The sequence below is a fragment of the Brassica rapa genome, chromosome A02 (genome assembly GCF_000309985.2).
Source record: "Brassica rapa cultivar Chiifu-401-42 chromosome A02, CAAS_Brap_v3.01, whole genome shotgun sequence".
Lineage (NCBI taxonomy): Eukaryota > Viridiplantae > Streptophyta > Magnoliopsida > Brassicales > Brassicaceae > Brassica > Brassica rapa.
In genome coordinates, this window is record NC_024796.2 from 24385870 (window position 1) to 24406086 (window position 20217).

The window sequence follows — 20217 nt, forward strand, 5'->3', positions numbered from 1 at the left end:
CGTCCACGTCAGAATTTCACCTCTTTCTCTCCAGCTTTGCATGGCTCTTGCTTTCTCCTTATCTCCCTCCCTCTCCCTTATTACTTCCTCTCCAAATCCGCTGCTCCTCCAATAATCTCTCTCCTCTCTCACTTTCTCTTGCAATGCTTGGAAGTTATAAAGAAGTGAGTAATCTGTTTCTTTTTAATACCTAAATTGAAATAATTGATTATCCCATGCATTTTACTCATCGTTATTAATTACCTCTTGATCACTGATATACACAAAACACCACGATGTTGATGCTATATCTATTTGTAAGGTTATGTGGCCAAGACTTGTGGCCAACAAGATCCTAAGGAAAAGCGTTGGAAGCAACAACTTCGTTGCCGATTTTCCACCAGATGCTGATGAGCTGCTTCTAGAAGCTCCTGGATTAGTCGACGAACAACCTTCTTTCGATTCTAAATCAATCTTCGTCAATCAACACAAGACTACTAATCTCAACTACAAGTACATATATATCTTTATTCTCTTCTTTTTCCATTAAGAGCTTAGCATATGCTTACTTATGTGTTCAAATGCATATATATATATTGTTACTCGATTGTTTAATAAAAATATATTTTTACCGGTATATAGTTAGTGAAATTGGGGTGACAATTGACAACTAGCCCCTTAATCTTGAAGGGCTTCTGAATTAATGCTACCGAGGAATCTTGGTTCCTCGTGCTCCGTGAATCTACAACATTAAAATCATATTATATGAATATATTAGTTGCACGTATAAAGTTTTCTTTACGTGTAATTTAATTATATGTTTTAGGGTTCACGTTAGCACATGGAACGTTGGTGGAATCGTGCCGGAGGATGGATTTGACATGGAGGATCTCTTGGAAACACATAAAACCCCGTGTGATATATACGTTCTTGGGTAATTAATCAAACACTACAATAGCATCAAAAGTGTATAGTTTAATGATTTAATTGTCTTCAGCTTTTTTGAGTTAAATATACATGTCTGTAGGTTTCAAGAAGTTGTGCCACTCAGAGCTTCGAATGTTTTGGGATCAGATAACAACAAGGTCTCTGCGAAATGGAACTCGTTGATAAGAGAGACCTTGAACAAGAGCGTGGCCACTAGTGATGATAGGAACAAGGGAATTAATGGTGTTTCCCAAGATTTTAAGTGTATCATAAGTAAACAGATGGTCGGAATCTTGATCACCGTTTGGGTCCGAGGCGATCTCAGGCCGTACATCCGTGATCCCAGCGTCTCCTGCGTTGGGTGTGGCGTTATGGGATGCTTAGGAAACAAGGTAATTATATTAAAAATTTCCACTGTTCTATTTTGTTTTCTAAATCTCACTGTTATATATATTATATATAACGATTTAGGTGTTGACTGGTAATAGAAAATAGTTACGTATGCTTTCATGTTTGTGGCTGTATGGTTATTTTAATTGGCGGTTGTGGTTGAACCTATATATAGAATTAAATAAGATGCATTATGTTATGGACCTTATGGTCTGTGTTCATAACTTCATTTTACTTATATATTTGTTTATTCCTATAATAATACAAATAAGCAGTTAACCATAACTTATGATTTTTCTCTACAATTACCGAAATCCAAAGACGTAAAAAAAAATCCAAGTACGTTACAATTCATGTTTACAATTTTTTTTAAAAGTGTATAAATGAGTACTAAATGATTGAGGAGCACTTACTTAACTCTATAAACCGTTTATTTTTAGTTTAGGTGTTATATTTTATGTTTCTGTATAAAATTGGAGAAGAAAATTAGTTTAAAAGCGTCATTTGTATTTTATCATTAGGGATCAGTATCGGTTAGATTCCGGTTGCACGAGACGAGCTTCTGCTTCGTGTGCAACCATCTAGCCTCCGGTGGTCGCGACCGTGATGGAAGGCAAAGAAACTCCGATGTCATAGAGATTCTATCGAGATCGACTTTTCCTAGAGGCACATATCTTGAAGATTTGCCGAAAAAAATACTTGACCACGAGTAAGTTTTATATTTAATTAATTAAGTGCATAACAATAAAGTTACTAAGATACTGAAACACTAGGTAATTCAATCTTCTTGACTAATCTATATGTTTTAATTGTTTCTTAACGTATGTGTTCGAATTAACATACCTAGCATTGTACTTGTTGTCGTTGTAAAATGAAAATTACCAACTTGTTAGTAATTAAATGGTTATGGTCAGACCATTACTGCATAATACTATAGTTTAAGCAATTTGAGTGTTCAATTTAAAAAGTCTTGATATCCCGGGAAAAGTTTAGTTTGGTTACCTAGTTGTTAAAAACTATCAACTTGTGATATCTATTATTAATACGATTTTATCAACTATATGATTTTGGTTTGTTTTTGTTGAATCAAATTAAACAGCCGAGTTATTTTTCTGGGAGATTTGAATTATAGAATATCTCTACCTGAGGAGAAGACAAGATTATTGGTGGAACGAAAAGAATGGAAGACTTTACTCGAAAATGATCAGGTAACTATATATATATATATATATTTCTCTTTTTTTTTGACGTCATATATATATTTCTCTTAAACAAATTAATTAGTATATTAAAATATTATAATCTCACGTTAATTTATTTGTTTTGAAATTAAGCTAAGTATGGAGATCATGAATGGCCAAATTTTCAGAGGGTGGCAAGAAGGAAATGTCACATTTGCTCCAACGTATAAATATATTCCAAATTCAGATTTATATTATGGATGCATTGCATACAAAAAAGACGAGAAGAAACGAGCTCCTGCATGGTGAGTCTCTTGTTGAATTTACATGTTAAATTACTGTATTTTTGGTTTTTTCTTACATGCATTGTTTTCAAATAGGTGTGATCGAATAATATGGTACGGAAATGGATTGAAGCAACATGAATATACTAGAGGAGAAGTGAAGATATCTGATCATAGACCCGTCAAAGCAATCTTTACCACAGAAGTTAAAGTGTTACGATATAGCAACAAAATTCGTGATCTCTTTTTCTCAGAGAGATTTGAAGACAGAATTGATGGATATGATCAGATAGATTCCAAAGACTACTCGTGGATTTCTACCTAATTTATGAATTGGGATGAAATCTCGTTGTTGTACATATATATAGTACACCCAATTATAGGCTCTTAAGAAAACAAAAGGCATATAGAGTGTTCGTTTTATTTGTTTTTTAGATCATACTGCTTGTGATAAGAATATATATTGTGAAAGACTAACTTAGTGTAACAATATATTGGTGCGCAACTAATAAGATTTGTATGTTAAATAAGTATCTTGGGGGCGGGGGTGTTTCCTATCCATTTATTTAATAAATATGTTTATGGAGTTCAACAACTAATATATATATATGTTCATGGTGTGAGATTAATCTCTAAATTCTGTATAACTTATTACTGTACTCAATGGTGTTTGGAAGATGACTTTCCATGCAATATCACTAATAAATGAGTTAACTGGATCAGAGATGTGTTATGGTGGAAACAAAAATTCAATGAAGTGGAGTTTACATGGACCAATAGAGAGAGCAACAGAGCTGCAGACAAAATGGCGAAGCAACAAATTCCTTTTGATAATTCTTTCTACTTTCATTATTATGTTCCAGACTCTATCACGTTGGATCTCCATAACGATTACGTAACCTCTCATTGATTAATAAAGCAGACGTTATAAAAAAAACATTAATAAATGACTAAGGTAATATAATAACTCAAAACCCGAGCTTGATAATTAACGACTACAAATAAACGTATGTGGTTACAACTTACAAAAAAGTATTAAAACTATACTTGTTTATGCGTATATATGATTAATGGCGCGACTATGGATGAATGGACAACGGCATATGGTTTATTTGGCGTTATGTGTAGTGGAGCAAGAACAATTGGGGCTTTTATAATAATATTAGATCAATAAAACAAACTTTTTTTTATTAATTTGAGATTTAATCAAAAAGGAAAGAGATATGGTCCGGTTTAATTATAATAGCAAGTGGTTTTAGTAAATGCATATGGGTTGTTGTCGTTTGTATTCCAACATTAGTTGTTGAGAAAGGATAATATCAAATTATGAATATTTACTACAAAAAATAGATATATAAATGAGAATACGAAAATATCTCATTATAAATAAACAAATCAACCTTTGTCCAAAAAATGGGAAATATATATAAAACCCCCGTCTCCATTACCAACAAGTACAAAAACGGAATCTATGCATCACATATTTGTTTTTCCTTCACTAATTCAAACGATTATTGGAAAGGAAACCCGACCAGGCTACTTGATAATAGGCCACGGCCCAACATCTTAGGCCTAATTCTGATGGGATTAATTGTGGTTTGGATAACTTAGATCTGGATTAGTGTTTGTTTTCCTAGAATTGATGGATTAACGATGTTACTGCGACATCGACTGATCATTTCATTGGACTTTCGAGCATTATTTAATCTATTATTTTATGATCATATTATCTAAATAGAGAAAAGAGAAAGAGAAATTGGTTTGTATTATTCCATGAATAATAAGTCATTTATATAGGATTACAATACCATGGAGACAAAGTATAACTTGGAAAACAAGTAGACTTGACAATCAAGTAAATCTAAGACTTTTTATATGGACATCACATAATATTCATAACACTTTCCTTTGATGTTCATTATACCGAAGTGCTTTCAAAACACCGTAGATGTTGCCTCGTTAAAAACCTTACCACGAAAATCCAATGGAAAAAACTATAGTTAAAAGAAAAAGAGTGCAACGCGTAATAACTTCCCTTCATGTGTACATACGTCGAGATCTTCGAAGTGACATAATCAGCTAAGTTATCACTTGAACGAACATGTATGAAACGAATATCACCATTCTTCTGCAGTACATGAGTTTTGCTATGATTTTGATAATTTTCATCGATTCTCTTGATCTCAAAAACTTTAGAATATAGAATTCTATTACTGGAATTCTAATATTTCCCTTGAGTGTCTATCATATGTGTGCTTTTTGTTGCCTCATTAAAACTTTGTCATGGAAAAATACAGTGGGATAAAAAACCATGATAAGGGAAAAGAGTACAACCACATATATTTCACATTTCTTTCCCGGAAAGCAATATCTTCAGGGTATGCATTCCAATCAGATAAATGTACTTTTGAAATTGAGAATATCATAATACTCTTTCCATTAGAGTATTTAAGGTTTATAGACTTCTGGTCCACAATTCTTATTTGATATAGACAATATTTTCTTAGTCTATTTGGATTTCAAACCAAATTTCTTACATACAATCGTCTTGACATTCGTCTTGTACATGCGAGTAACTCATTCGTAACTATGAAAGTTACTATTATGACTTCCTTTCTTGTCATATGAAATTATATCTTTTAATTATGAAAAAGATTAGTAATTTGCTCAATAACACTTTAAATATGGTACTTCAAGACCAAACATATATTGGTCAATAAGATTAGTAATTTGCTCAATAAAATTAGTAATCTTTAATAAAATCCTTCAAGGATCTTTATGATAACATCTCATTTTAGATCTCCAGTTTAGAATACATAAAGACAATATGATATTGTTAAGAGTTTTCTTCCAAAATACAACTTTTCTATAACTCTTCATGAGTTTTTGATTATATTCAAATCAGTGACTCTATTGATCTATAATCTCTTGATAAATATAAAGATGTATAGATTAAATTCAAATATTTCATATATACCATAAAACATATTTCGATCGAATAGTTAGAGTTCCCGGGAACATGATTTTGATATCGCCAATCCTTCAAAGATTCTATCTTTTAGGGATTCAATCTCTTAGGGATTATTACTTTCCAGTAGGTTGTATAATTCAAGTTCTTCCTTTATTGCCAGACTAATAAAGAACATGAAAGTAGTTGCATCTACCACATGAGACTATATCTCTTCAAAATTCATTCCATATTGATCTTTCTTTGGTGCAACGATTCATTTCTATCCCACTTGCTTTATACCTTCTAGTGTATGGACGACTGGTCCAAATACCTCTATTTCACAAGAGTTTTTATCTTTGTCTATTGTTTTTTTCCTGATTTCGCCAATTATCTCTTTGTGTACACTTTTCAATATACTTTCTTTTATGATCATATTTCTTATTAATCATATCAACTGTCACTTTGCATGCAAAAATATCTTTTGCTTATTGGTTCCATTTTGTTTCATACATGACATAACATATCGAGATCTCTTCATTGTCATAGGTACCTGAATTTCTTTCAGTCATGTTTAAAATCTCTTCCGGAGATCATTCAAAAACTATATTTCCTCGTTTTGACCATTGTCAATATATGCTCCTTTTCATTTACGAGGATTTTTATCTTTGGAACCAACATGTACTAGCAGTTTGATATTGTTCTTATAGAACATCAATTCTTATTGGAGCATTTACATCTAGTATATGTGACTTGATCACTATTTATCTAGGTCAGTAAATGTGTCTGGCAACAGCTTTACTAAGCTATCTTTGTATTATCTTTTGGACTTCAATTTCACATTCACTTTAGGCTGAGGATCAATGATAATTCATTTCAACTTATTTTCGTTTCCAGCTGTTTATTTTCTCCTCTTTATGTTGTAAATACTAATTCACTTTTAGCATCCAAATCGGGCCTTACTTATATCTTTCATGGATGGCTCTAGATTCTTAAGTATCAATGACGATTCATATCCAACATATAATTCCAACCTCATTTGAAAACTCATCTTAATTTAAGCTCTATGGTGGAGCAATTGGAATGTATATCGCATATCAACATTCTTTGATGGAAAATGGTTGGTTTCTGACCCAATACCAATGAAGGGGAGAACCAATGATTACTTGTTAGCTTGATGCAAATTAGTGTTGCTCAAATTTTTTAACACTAATCCCAATGATTTTTCTATAGTCGTCAAAGACTTTAAGAAGTGGATTCACCAGTATTATAAAGATGCATAGTGGGTGATCAGTCTACTAACATCTTCTTTATTCATGCCAATAACTTCATTTGGCTGGTGAAAACCGTATTACCATTTTAGCTTATGAGCAAACAATATATGTGAAATCATTCGCAAGAATCTTCTGATTCTTCAATGAATTTTCACATAAATATTTATCTATCTTTTTGCATCATTACTGAACCAAAATGGTCTAACTGGTTCATACCGCATGTTTTGTTAACTTCTGGTTTACTATATATTTATCTCCATCACACTAATCTTTGTGTAGTACAATATATAAGAGGATATAGATACTTTTTTCTAAAATACTTATACTGCATTGATAAATATTTATGATTTGAAATGTATATAGCATTTCTTTTGCTTATTGTCTCAAAATAAGTGTCTCAAAATTCCAGAGATTTACTTTGAGAATGATTCATCAATCTTAGTTTTAGTGCAAACATAATCTTCTGGATGATTCACTTATCATAAAATGTGAGATTCTTTAACTCTTCCCCTCGAAATGATATTACTATGGGTTTATCAATCTGGAATGAATCTCATTTTTTTGAATCCACAACATACCCGACATGTGTCATGTATTCTTTCTCAAATCCTTTTAACTTTTGAGACTTATAAGAATAGAATACCGTAAGACCTTTAAATTTCATTCTTAGAAACTTTAAATTACATTCTTATGTACAGTAATACTATGTACTCTTCTTTATATATCTTCCGGAGCATTCATATATCTTCTTCTTGAATACTCTGTAAGCTTTATATTAGCTTATATTGTACTCACAATAATTTTCTTTCATCTTTACATGAATGAACATATCTCTTCTTTATTACCATGTTTAATTTCTCAACTTCAAGTGAAAGTATGAGTTTTATAAAAAAAACTCTTTGGATCTTGACATCGTTTATGTCCATGTTCATGTTTACAACCACTTTTATGTTCATTTTCTTGACCAATACTATTTTTGTGCTATAGTCCTATTCTCTTCCGGAGAATGGATCATAATCAACTAGACTTGATTTATGATCTTACATCAATAGCTCATTCTTCTTCTTTTTTTTGAGTCTCAGGGAGACAAGATACAAATATAAACTTGTTAATCTCTTTTTTTCAGTCATGTGTCTGCTGAACAACATTACTTGTATAAGAGATTATATTTTCTAATACATATGCATCTTTAAAAATTTCTTCAAGAAAATTTACTTTTAAACTTAACATTCAACATAGTTGGATTTATTTACAGACTTCAGGTCTTGTAATTTTTAAATGCAAAATACATAATGAACTTTAGGTAATCACTTCAGGTGATTATACCTTCTTTGGATTTTCTCCAAAACTCATGGTTTTTTTAAGATCAAGCCTTAAGCTTAAAACCCACATATATAAATGGTATTGAAATATGATAATAAAATTATTTCACGTTCTATACAGATATGTATTATCACAAACATTTTATTAAGAAATAAATAATACATATAGTAATTACTTCATTCATTACTTTTTTTTATTACTAATATGCTATTTAACAAGGTTCTTAACCACGCAATCAATTTACTGAATAAAGTTTATATCATTTGTGCCAACTTTTACATAAATTACTTTATTTAATCCAGATTTAATTAACCTTCTAAATAAAGCATACAAATAAAATACTTATCTTGAAGAACGCCCGGAGGTCGGTGATCCAAACACTCATATTTCAGGCAGTTACAGTCTTCTCTTTGATAAATAATTCTGAAAGACTTAAAATTTGCTCATACAAAATATGGCAATTATGCAAAATCAGAATACTAATTATAATACCAATAAAGTGAATACTAAATCAGGCAGAACAATGACCAATTGTTTACAAAAACTTAAATGGTTCAAATGAGTAGCCAATGAACATTGAACCAACAAAATAATAAGACAAACAATAATTATGCTTAATTATGCAAGTATGGCTATTACATTCGTAAACATTGATATTTGTAAAACCATATATCTCGAGTAAAGTGACTTCGTTTGCTAAAAAGAAATTTTACTAATATTATATCTATTCATATATACACATAATATATTGCATGCACTCAACGATAAGACTTTTACAGTATTGTATGCACTCATATATGTAAATAATATAGTATATGCATTCAACCGTAACAAAAATAATTCGTAGGTTCTAACTTTTAGTTCGCAGTTTCAACAATCAAATAGTTAAGTTAGCTATTGGTTATAATTACATGTTGTATGAAATAACAGTGGCAATATGCAACCGTATGAAAGTATAGGTTAATAACAATACAACATGTTAAGCGTAGATTTATAGCAATACTACGAATGAACACTATCTTGTTTAACAATTAAGTGATGACATGTGAAACATATAATAAAATCTAAAGCAACCACAACCGATTATGAAATCAAACACATACGAAATAAAATATGAACAGATTGAGCATTAGCTTGTAAACGTTGACGAGATCTCTGATCAAATGATTCTCTTTTCTTTGGAACAAGGCCAAATCAGTATTGTCGACTAAAGCTCATAAGCTCATAAGTGTGTATGAATCCACTCTTACAAACCATGAATTGATATAAACATGATTTGAAGAAAGATTAGACATAGACTATAACAGAATAAAAATCTATATTTATTAGCTCAAAGTTGCTTGAGTTTAGTGCTGATAACGTGTTATAATTACAGAAAAAAAGAAATAGGAATTTGTTTGTATTATTCTATGAATAATGAGTTCTTTATATAAGATTACAATAGATTGGAGACAAGGTATAACTTGCAAAACAAGTAGATTTGACAATCAAGTAAATCTAAAACTTTTCATATGGACATCACGTAATATTCATAACAAATCAACATTTGTCCAAAAAATGGGAAATATATATAATTATTGAATAATTATTTAATAAATAAAATAATAATGATATAGAATATAAAATATATTAAAATAATATAAAATATATTAACCTAATATATATGATTTAAAATTAATTTTCTTAAAGCGAAATGTGTTTGATTAAGTGTGAGTTTAATAAAATAAGCGATACATAATAATATTTGATGTGTGAAAAATATTTTACGGTTTTGTTAGATAAATATTAAAAATAGTGTGAAATATAAAATTTGGTTTCGATTCTTGGTTTCTAGAAATATAAGATTTGTTCAGGTAATTGGTATGGTCCAAACCCGAACCAACCCAAAAAAGAGGTTTGATTCGGTTCGGTTCTTCGGTTCTGGATAAATGTACACATGGTTATATATCCTTATATTTAATAAATTTTGTTTTGTTATTATTTATTATTTTTATCTTTGTAATTACATATTTTTAAAAATATTTCTTATAATTATTAACAAGTTCAGTTTAAATATCTATGACGTAAAAGTAAGTAAAGACTTATTACCTATAATATAAGGTTTTATAGTTCTGTTTTACAAATCTGATTAAAATAATGTGGTTTGAAACTTTTAAGAGTATAATTGTCAAGTAAATATTAATAACAATATTTATCTATATTTCATCACTGCAGAATTTCGTGAACGGCTACGTGGAGAGTGCGTTATTTATACCAAATGTGTTTTGCAAAATGGTGAACAAACAAAAAAATGTTGTTTTTGTTTTTGACAAGTGCGTTTTTTACGTAAAATATGTCCCGTTTTAGCATATTTGTGTGAATGGCAATTTAGTGTGTTTTATGTTCAATAACTACAAATACGCACAATGTGCTACATTTGAAATATGCAAGAGTCAATAAATACACATATACATATTTGTATGTATGATATAACTTTTACATTAATTAACTAAATCAAATAACTCTGACAACAGGTATCTCACTAATTAGTTAGGTAGTACCCTCTCCAACAGAGTCAGAACATATACGGTATAATATTTTGCTAAATTTTCACAAACCAAATGGTTTTTTAAGAAAACATTGTTTTATGCATGCACTTTTACATTATGCATGCACTTTTACACCACATATTGTCTACCGACTTTGCTAACTGAATTTTTAATAAACATTTATTTGTAAAATAGTACACAGAAAAGTATTTAGTAAAGAATATATTATGGTTAGGAATGGTGAAAGTTAATTCGCAGAATTTACTGCAGAATTGTCAAAACCGCATCATGTTTACCATTCGCAAATTTCTTTTTTAAATATGCGGTTTTCAAAAAAAAAAGTAAATACAAAACCGCGAACGCCAAAATTGCTGTGTAAAGTAGTGGTTTGTTGTCCAAATCCGCACCACATCTCAAACCTAGCGTTTTTAGAAAAATGAACTTATTTATTGAAATTTATCTTTTATACAATATATATTTACACTGTATTTAGTGTCTATTCACAACTTCATATATTTAAATAAAACTGCAATTGTACCGTACCGCACTTCAATTCTGCACGAACCGCAGTTGCATCGTACTGCACTTTAATTTCATACTGTTTTTATTACCAAATCCGTTGTCGTCATTCGAACCCTATATATATTCTTAACATAAAACAGAAGTTTTATTGTAAAGTCTAAACTTCACCGTCAAAACACAGCTACTTATGTCGGTGACTCTTCTTCTATCACCCTTACAAGAAAAAATTACTAAAAATACTCTCTCTTAACTCTCGTGCCCCTCATCCTTCAGTATTTTTTTTATAAGCCTTATCGGCTGATCCATTAGCCCCGGGAGGAACACGATTAGTGCTACAAAGTGGACTAACCCGAAAGCGTACCACACTGCCTGGCCCGAGTTTGGAATACCTTCCGACTAATGCCATGAGGTGGACCAATCATCTGTTATGGCCCAACATATAAACCACTTAAGCCAAAACCTAATCCCAGACTGGCCAAGTTGTGATATTTCTCATCCTTCAGTTTTATTGCAGCATATTCTCCACGCTGCTATCATATGGCAACGCACTGATCGTCTGGCCAGTTAACGCACTTTTCCGTGAAAGAGAGAATAATATATAATCAAATACCAACCAACGTTATAAATGAATGATTTTTTTTTGTCACAGGAATGAATGAGTATAATACAGTAAATTTTATATTAAAAAGAGGCTCATTATTGTTTGTTTTTTTCATTAACTTTTTTTTAAATTTATCTTTTATAAATCAACCCGAAAGAACGGGAATTCAAGTGTCGATTACAAGCTTGATTTGAACAAAAATTTTTAAATCTAACATTACGACACTAGCTTTGTTTGCCCACCATATCGACACATTCGGCTAGAGCGCTCTGCTGTCTTCATAAATCATTAACTGTTCTCTGCCACCGATGATAACCACTTAAAGGGTGAGGTTTACCTTGTTGCCTCGGATGCCGGTCTTTTCGTGTCATCAACGGAGTAGCTAGTCTCTGATGATCACTTCAAGCTTGCTTTCTACACTGACATTAAGCGCTAACCCGAGTGGAATCAGAGATGAGATAGCATACCAATGAAGCCGCCTAACCTCGCAACACCAACGGGAAGGTGAATGGAACCTGCCATAGCCATAGCCAAAGCCACAAACACACTCCACACCCACCGGACAAAGATAGGTCGCAATGGTGGCAATTCAGGAACAAGTTGACTTCTAAACCTGCAAAAGAAAACAGAGAACAATCTGCCAGACCATCCAAGAGGAATCCCTGACACTGGGATGATCATTCTCTAGACAAGCCTCCAAGCCACAAAACAAACCAGTCTGACTCAACCAGAGAAGCTGCGCGACAACCTGAGAAGGATAAGAGAACCTTATCCGATCAACCTTTGCGATTCAGACATCAAAACCCGCTGGAGAACGAGACGAAGTAACAAATTTGGAAAAAGAAGTGTCCATGCCTTGCGCGAAAAGGCTAGACCATCTTGAAGTCTAAACCATGAGGATCACGAGCAAAAATAGAGCAACCGCCGGAATGAATTTCCTCTGCCATAGACGACAGTATAAAACTCTAGACCTTAAGATGCACACGAAAACCACAGGGATGAGATGACCACACACCACTGAGAACACGCCGACAGTGCCAGATCACCATCTCCTTTGAGCACCAGCCATTCCAAAAGCCGAAACAAGACACCAAGCTTCGACAGACAGGAACGCCGATAGACTCCTCTCCACAACGAAGGAGACCTTCGGAAAATAGCATCAAGAAGAAGACCAGAGGAGAGAGCCCGTATCGTCACTCACGCGCCACCACTGCCGGAGACAAAACCCAAATCTGGAAAAGGAAAAAACAGATTTGTTGTGTCTCCACCTTCAAAAGCCGACTCTATCACCCCCCGGGAGGATCTAGGGTTCCAACTTCAAAGCCATACCAGAGATTGCACATATCGGAGAAGAGAAGAGACAAGTGGCTAAAGCAAAGGAAAAAGGAGAGGATGAGGAGGAGGCGCCTCCGACGCCGGAGCAAGACGGAAAGGAATTAGCTTTTACTTGTAGAGATGGAAGGGAGAAAGAAGAGAGAGGAGAGAATCAGTGGATTATGTATTTTGATTTAGGCAAATGCATGATTTTTTCCATTAACTCTTCTCTGTTGCTACCTGTCTTTCTTTTTGTTCATTCCCATTTTTAGAAAATGATTATCTTTGTTTGTGTATTGGTCTGGAAAGCAATGAGTGCTTCGTATAATCAAATAATGTTCGTCTGAAGCTTCAGATTTGCTTCTTGTTTCTGCAAAGTAGTTGTGTTCTGCTTTCTTGCTTCAATATTCTACTTTTGGAGTTTGTGAGTAATTAAGAGTGAAAAATGCTGGAAGTTGAAAGTACCAATGCTCTGTTTTTTCCGTACGAACATTACTTGTAATAATCTTCTCCGAGAGCTTCGGGTTTGTTCTTCATTCCTCTTTATTTTTTTCTTTTTAAATTGGTTTTTTTTTCAAGATAGTTTGTATGGAGAAAATGATTATTTTTTTTTACTTTATGATCTTTAGGTCATCTTGAGTTTACTAGTCTTTTGTTTTTCATTATCATTTCCTCTCTAGGTCAAAGGGTTCCTGTTTTTCATCATCATTTCCGCTCTGTGTTTCTTTATCTTATAGTCACCTTCCCAGTTATATCTCAGTTCTTGGAAGTTTTTTTATTTTTAAAGTCTACATGTTACTGTTGATGTTCTTTGGTAACTTATGTTTTATGTAGGCTAAATTCATGTGTTAAATGGCGTTTTTTTTCTTGGTGTATGAAACAGAAAATATGGGTTGAGATTGGCGAGAGTGAGGCTGAGAAAGACAGGATGCTGATGGAACTGGAGAGAGAATGTCTTCAAATCTACCAAAGAAAAGTTGATGAGGCTGCAAATTCTAAGGCACAGCTTCATCAGATTGTAGTATAGTGGCAAGTATTCCCGCCTGTCACGCGGATGACCCGGGTTCGATCCCTAGCAACGGCGTCAATTTGATGATAGGAGTTTCAAGGCTCCTAATCAAATGTTGTAATATAAAGATTGTCGAATCAGTTCTAAGTGATTCTAAAGCAAAGGAAATGCAAGACCATGCTTAATCTAAGTGCTATCAAGTTATGAGATGATTTTTGACTAGATTACTACTAAAATGCAATAAATGATAAAGCTTTCTTTCTCAATATGAAGCAAGAGGACTCATGGGGCTAGGCATTTGATCTTGGGTGATGTAGATCCAATCTAGAGGTGGCAAGCTATCAATCAAACACTTTCCTTATGCCTAGACACTTAGCTAAACAAGCTCTATGTCTAGATGAATGTTCTTTTGATAAAGCAACTCAAACATCTAATCTCTTAGGTTGAATGTTACTAAATCAAACATGGAGAACAAGTCTAATAGCAATCTTAACTCCTTTAGCAACTAATCTATTAGGTAAAGCAAGCTAAAAGCATTGAAGAGTTGGTTAAGGCATTTCAAAATACACCTTGTGGGCAGGAAATGCCTAGAGATCTATTTTAGTATGATCATGACTAAAATAACATTGAGAACCCTCAACAAGCAAGGAAACAAGCAGATCTATCAATAAACACCCTAGATCTTCTCTAATCACCCTTAATTACCTTAGCCCATAAATCTAAGATAACCTACTCACTAATAAACATGAATAACCCCAAAATCATGGATGATTCAAAGTTAATGATTAGAGAGCTAGATAATCAAGCAAAGATTAGATCTTTGAACTAGAAGTTCTTTTTGAATAGATAGAAATTAAGATAATTCTCAACTTTGTGAGTACAAGAGTATTTATATGTCTTTGGTAAACCTAGTGATTCCATTTAAAAAATCTAAAATACCCTTTAAAAACATTAAAATTCGACTAAGACAAAGATTCGACCCGTTGAAATCGCCAACTCCAATTCGAGTCACTCTCCCCGCGTTGGACCGTCGTTGAAACTCTTTTGTCATGCGAGCGGGTAGGCGAACCCGCGTGCCCCAACCCGCTTCAGGCCGTCGAGAGCTTCTCTTCGTGGGCGCGGCAAGGCTGTCCCGCGTGCCTTCAACCCGAGTCGAGGACGTCGACGCATCTTCCTGGCGGATGCACGTTAATGACTACGGGGTCACGTGCCTCCGATTAATTCTAGATAATATTTGTTTCCAGCCTAAACATTATCACTTAATTTGCTCAGTTGCTTATAGTGCCCCCATTAAATTTTAGAGCGACAGTTTGATTCTTCCGTTGTACGTCTATTTTTTTTTACATTTTCCTTCTTTTTTCTTTCAATTTTATTTTCTCATTTCATCGAGTATTCCATCGAGTATTAGACGTAATGTATGGATGTCATCTCTTCGTGTATTACTTTGTTACCACGTTTATGTAGATTTTTTGTTTGCTTTTTTCAACTAACTATTTCCTTTCTATTTTGTTTCAACAACTAATCTAACTCATTTTATATATTTACACTAATTTACACTACTAGTAAATTTAACTAACACCCTTGGATAAAACATTTAAACAATACAAAACAACTAAAATAATTTTAAAAATAAATATTAAAATCCAAAATCTTTTAAGATTTGTGTTTAGTTATAGTTTATGTATGCTATAGGATACCAATTTAAATGTACTATATACTTTGAACTTACTTTTGGTAGTTTATTTTAATCATACATATTATTTAATCTTTATAAAAAATATGTTATTAAATTATATATATTATTTTAAATATTTGTGCCCCCGATCCAAAAAATTTCTGGATCCGCCATTGGGTCGACGTATCTTCCTCTTCGTGCGCGTGGGTTCAGCTCTGGTAAGGCTGTGCTCTGCTGCGTGCCGGCTTCGTCTTCGTCGAGTTCGTCATCAGCTTCACACCGTCGTGGTCATCAGCTCCACGATTCAATCTCCTCCAAGCAACCGTGAAGCACCGTCAAAGTCGTCTCCTCCGTTGCCGTGCTTCTGTCTTTGCCGTCGGGATCAAGCCTCACCGCCGTCCGTCGGAATCAAGTCTCGCCGTCGTTCGTGTTGAAGCCAAGCTCTCGATCTCCGCGTCGTGGCCGTGCTCTTCCTTGCCGTGGTAATCTCTCCGTCGTGCTCTCAGCCTCCGCCGTCAACGGAATCGACAGTGCTTCAGTCGCAGGTGAAAGCTCGAGGAGCAGCAATGGTGGAATTTGGGGGTTTTGCACATCTGGCCCTTGAGGTTTCAGAAAATTACAATTTGACCCCAAAACTATCAAAAGAGAAGAAAGGTCCATCGGAATCAACCCCAAAGTTTCCAATCTTGCATTTAGCCCAGGCGAATATTCCAAATTTGCAACGTTGGTCCCTGGATTCTTGTTAACATCACAGTGGACCCAAAACTTTCAAAATGTACAATTTAACCCTTGAATTTCGCCCCAAACTTCCAAATGAGCATTCCAACCCCTATGATATGCAAATGAGTATGCAAATGCAACACAAAGACCTAAATGAAACCTAAAATGATCATAATAAGCTAAAAAGTTGAATCTAAAACTTATTAAAATCATGAGATATCAGCTATAGAAGCAGAAGTTGCTTCTCTAATGGCTGCTCTTGGAGTGTTGAACATCAACTCACCGGTAAGAGCTATCTTCATGATTTAAATTGTGAGTTTTAGCTTTCAACTGTAGCTCATGCTAATTCATCTTGCATTTTGATATAGTCAAGATAAAAGTGGATAAAAAAGCTCCAAATCATTGAAAGAAAAGCTTGCAGCTGTGACCCCCTGCTGTTCAAAAGGTAGCTTCTACATGTTTGCATTAATATCATTCTTCTCTTTCATATTCCTATACTGAAGGTGCCTTCAAATGTGCAGCTGAAGGATGTAGTGGCTTCGCTTTTCGAGCTATGGAATCTGATGGACACACCACAGGAAGAGAGAACTAAATTTGGTAGAGTTACTTATCTTGTAAGATCATCTGAATCTAAAATCACTGAGCCAGGCATCCTTTCAACCGAGACTATTGAACAGGTTTTGTAATAACACTTATGTTAATGTCTTTATATTATTATATATTCTCATTCTTGGTCTAAGTTTCTTGTTTTTGCCTTTCTAATAGGTGTCTGCGGAAGTGGACTGCCTCAGTAAACTGAAATCTAGCAAAATGAAGGAACTGGTGATGAAAAGAAGGTCCGAGGCTCCGAGCTAGATGATCTTTGCAGACTAACTCACATTCAACCTGATACAAGCACTTCAGCTGAGAAGTCAAGTGCATTAATAGATTCAGGATTAGTGGACCCTTCAGAGCTTCTTGGAAACATCGAAATGCTAATAAATAAAATAAAAGGAGAAGTACAGAGCCGAAAAGATATCATGGACAGAATAGACCGTTGGCTCGCTGCATGTGAAGAGGAAACTTGGTTGGAAGAATAGAATATGGTATGAGCAGCTAAAAGCTTGAAACATGTAAAGCTTCTAAAGGATGTGTTGTAAAGAGTGTTTCTTTGGTTTCAGGATATGAACCGGGATAATGCTGGAAGGGGTTACAATCAATAAGATCCCCAGTACTAGTTATCACAAAGAGAAATCCCCTCAAATGGTTTAAATCATGTTTTATGACAATATTGGCATACAATCCAAAACACCATTAACTAAAATAAAATAAAAACAATTTTTATTCTATATTTGAGTTTAGTGGTTAGGGTTTATGGTTTAATATTTAGGGAGTGAGATTAGAATTTAGGAATTAGATTAATTTAGTTTTTTTTCTGGGCAAAATGAGTGCTAGCTATTTTGGACATTTTATCATTAGATCTTTACTTTGTGTTTCAAAAAAAAATATATATATATATATATATATAATATCATTAGATACTATTTTTGATTAAATAAAAATTAAGTGTATTTTGAAGATTTTTCCTTAAACCAACTAGATAACCATATTTTATTCTTTTGTTTTTTGTTTTCTGCAGCAATGGTTGACAACCTAATCAAGAAAACATTAGTTTGCGAAAATGACGCGCAAAAGTTATTTCTATATGATGGTGTAAGTTACCAGTGAGTTACATTAATACAGCCAAAGTCTTTTCTGATTCTTGTGACTACTTTCTATAGGTTCGACTGGTTAACATACTAGAAGACTATATACCGACAAGGAAACAACAGGACGAGGACAAGAAAAGATACCGGGTTTGTCAAGGAAACACTCTCTTACAGTTCTAGATTTTTAAACTGGCTTGCCGTGACAAAGAAGGTATATACATTCTTGTGTTAGGATCAAAATTAAGAAGAGGCAGGATCTTTTGCTAACTCAAAGGGAATCCATTTATGGATCAAAACCAAGTCCAAGAAGAAGCAGCAGCTTTAGAAAGCCCAGCATCATCAACAATGGGAACGGTTCCGTGCCTCCCACGCCACGTAGAAGCTCGGTCGGAAAAGCAACGCCTGGCCTTCTTCTGACCCCGAGATCTTACTCGGGTCATCATCGCCAAAACGGATATTTTAAAGAAGTTAGGAGGCTCACTCCTACTCCTTTAAACTTTGTGGCTATACAGAAGGAAGATACTGTTTCGAGTACCTACCTACACATCGATTTATAGCTCTGAGCCAGACTCGCCTCTCCAAGACTAACTTTGGCTATCTATTTCACCGGTAAGAGAAATGATCAAAACTTTTTTGATGTGTTAGTTTGATAAAAACTTTGTTTCTGTAGAGATTGATTTTAGAATATGGATATGTGGGGTTTGTGAAGTAATCTTGATAATGATGTTATGGTAAAGAAGAAGGAAGCGAAGAAGAAGATGAAGACTTGTGAATACAGAAAGTGACTTGACTTGTTAGGAGATATGGAGAGATAAGAGTATAAAATAAAACTGAATCTGTTAATATTCTTTAGTGGTTACAAATTTTTAATCTTATGGTAAGAGATGCTACTTCTTGTCGTGTGAAAGTAAGTGTGTGCATGGTTTTAGTTATGTGTACGTATTTGTTCATATGTCTACGTATTTTTTGAGATGTTAAGCTGTGTTCTTCCGGCCACGCACTAACATACTAGCATGAGCGTTCCGTCCGGGTAATTCAGTCTTTGGTTACATTAGTTCAATCAATTAACCACGTGCTAGTGGTCAGGTGGTAGCATAGCGTTTCAATGTCGCTAAGCAAACTGATTTCGAATCCGACTATACTCAAATATCTCTAACACGTGACCACCAGTGATTTGACATTTTCTCGCCGGGAAACAGTTTACCGTTTTTTTTAGTTCAAGCAATTTTTTTCTAAATTAGACAAAATAAAAAGTTTAGGTTCGGTTTGCGGTTAGTTTAGCTTTTGAAAAACATTGCCAAAATTTATATCAGTTTTTCATTTCAGGCTAAGTTTAGTTAAAATTTTGGGTAATCCCAATTAGATTTGATCTGTTGGTTAAAAAATTTGGTTAGTTTGAAACATGGCTAGATATATGATTAAGTTAGTTTTTTAAAACAAATTAGAAAACCAAACTAACCAACAGAAAACCAAAAATTTTAATTTGTCAAACTGAACCACTCATAAGCAAATTTGAGCTAAAAGTCAAAATTGTCAAAATTGTCAAAATTCCATGCCCACTAACATCACGAAAATAGAAATTATAACAATTCAGTGAACCGATTGCAACCAGATGGTAATGTAGAAAGTACAAAAAAAAACTTTTTATAGCCAAGTTATGTTTAAAATCCCTTATATATTAATCCTAGAGCACTACAACATATTTTCGTAGCCACATGTCATCAAGATAATGATTCTTAAAATTGTTAGAAAATAAATTGGTCTATATAGACATATACTACGTTTTTTATTAAACTAACTATCAAATTAATTTATAGTGTACAAAATAATATTTTTATTTCCTTAAATAAAAGCT

At 33.5% G+C, this 20217-nt stretch overlaps 1 protein-coding gene across 8 annotated transcripts; it reads left to right on the top strand.

The window, feature by feature from the left end:
• Positions 1–269: 269 nt before the first annotated feature.
• LOC103854030 (type IV inositol polyphosphate 5-phosphatase 9) lies at positions 270–19971 on the top strand. Of its 8 annotated transcripts, XM_033283827.1 has the most exons (8): positions 270–492; positions 806–913; positions 1007–1298; positions 1818–2005; positions 2396–2504; positions 2631–2782; positions 2858–5473; positions 5509–14545. In XM_033283827.1, the coding sequence occupies exons 1-7, from the start codon at positions 305–307 to the stop codon at positions 3084–3086; spliced, it is 1266 nt and encodes a 421-aa protein (XP_033139718.1). In that variant the 5' UTR covers positions 270–304; the 3' UTR covers positions 3087–5473; positions 5509–14545. The 8 variants fall into 8 exon arrangements, 1 of the variants encoding a protein (XP_033139718.1); XR_004454787.1 differs by lacking the exons at positions 270–492; positions 806–913; positions 1007–1298; ... (1 more) ...; positions 2396–2504; positions 2631–2782 and adding exons at positions 18435–18509; positions 18595–19971 and having other exon boundaries at positions 3153–5473; positions 5509–18366; XR_004454784.1 differs by lacking the exons at positions 270–492; positions 806–913; positions 1007–1298; ... (1 more) ...; positions 2396–2504; positions 2631–2782 and adding exons at positions 17196–17351; positions 17440–19971 and having other exon boundaries at positions 3153–5473; positions 5509–17119.
• Positions 19972–20217: the final 246 nt, after the last annotated feature.

Coding starts and splice junctions, on each gene's coding strand:
- LOC103854030 (XM_033283827.1), top strand. CDS start 305: ATGTGGCCAAGACTTGTGGCCAACAAGATCCTAAGGAAAAGCGTTGGA. Junction 1,299..1,817: donor TGGGATGCTTAGGAAACAAG/GTAATTATATTA, acceptor TTTTATCATTAG/GGATCAGTATCGGTTAGATT. Junction 2,783..2,857: donor AAGAAACGAGCTCCTGCATG/GTGAGTCTCTTG, acceptor GTTTTCAAATAG/GTGTGATCGAATAATATGGT.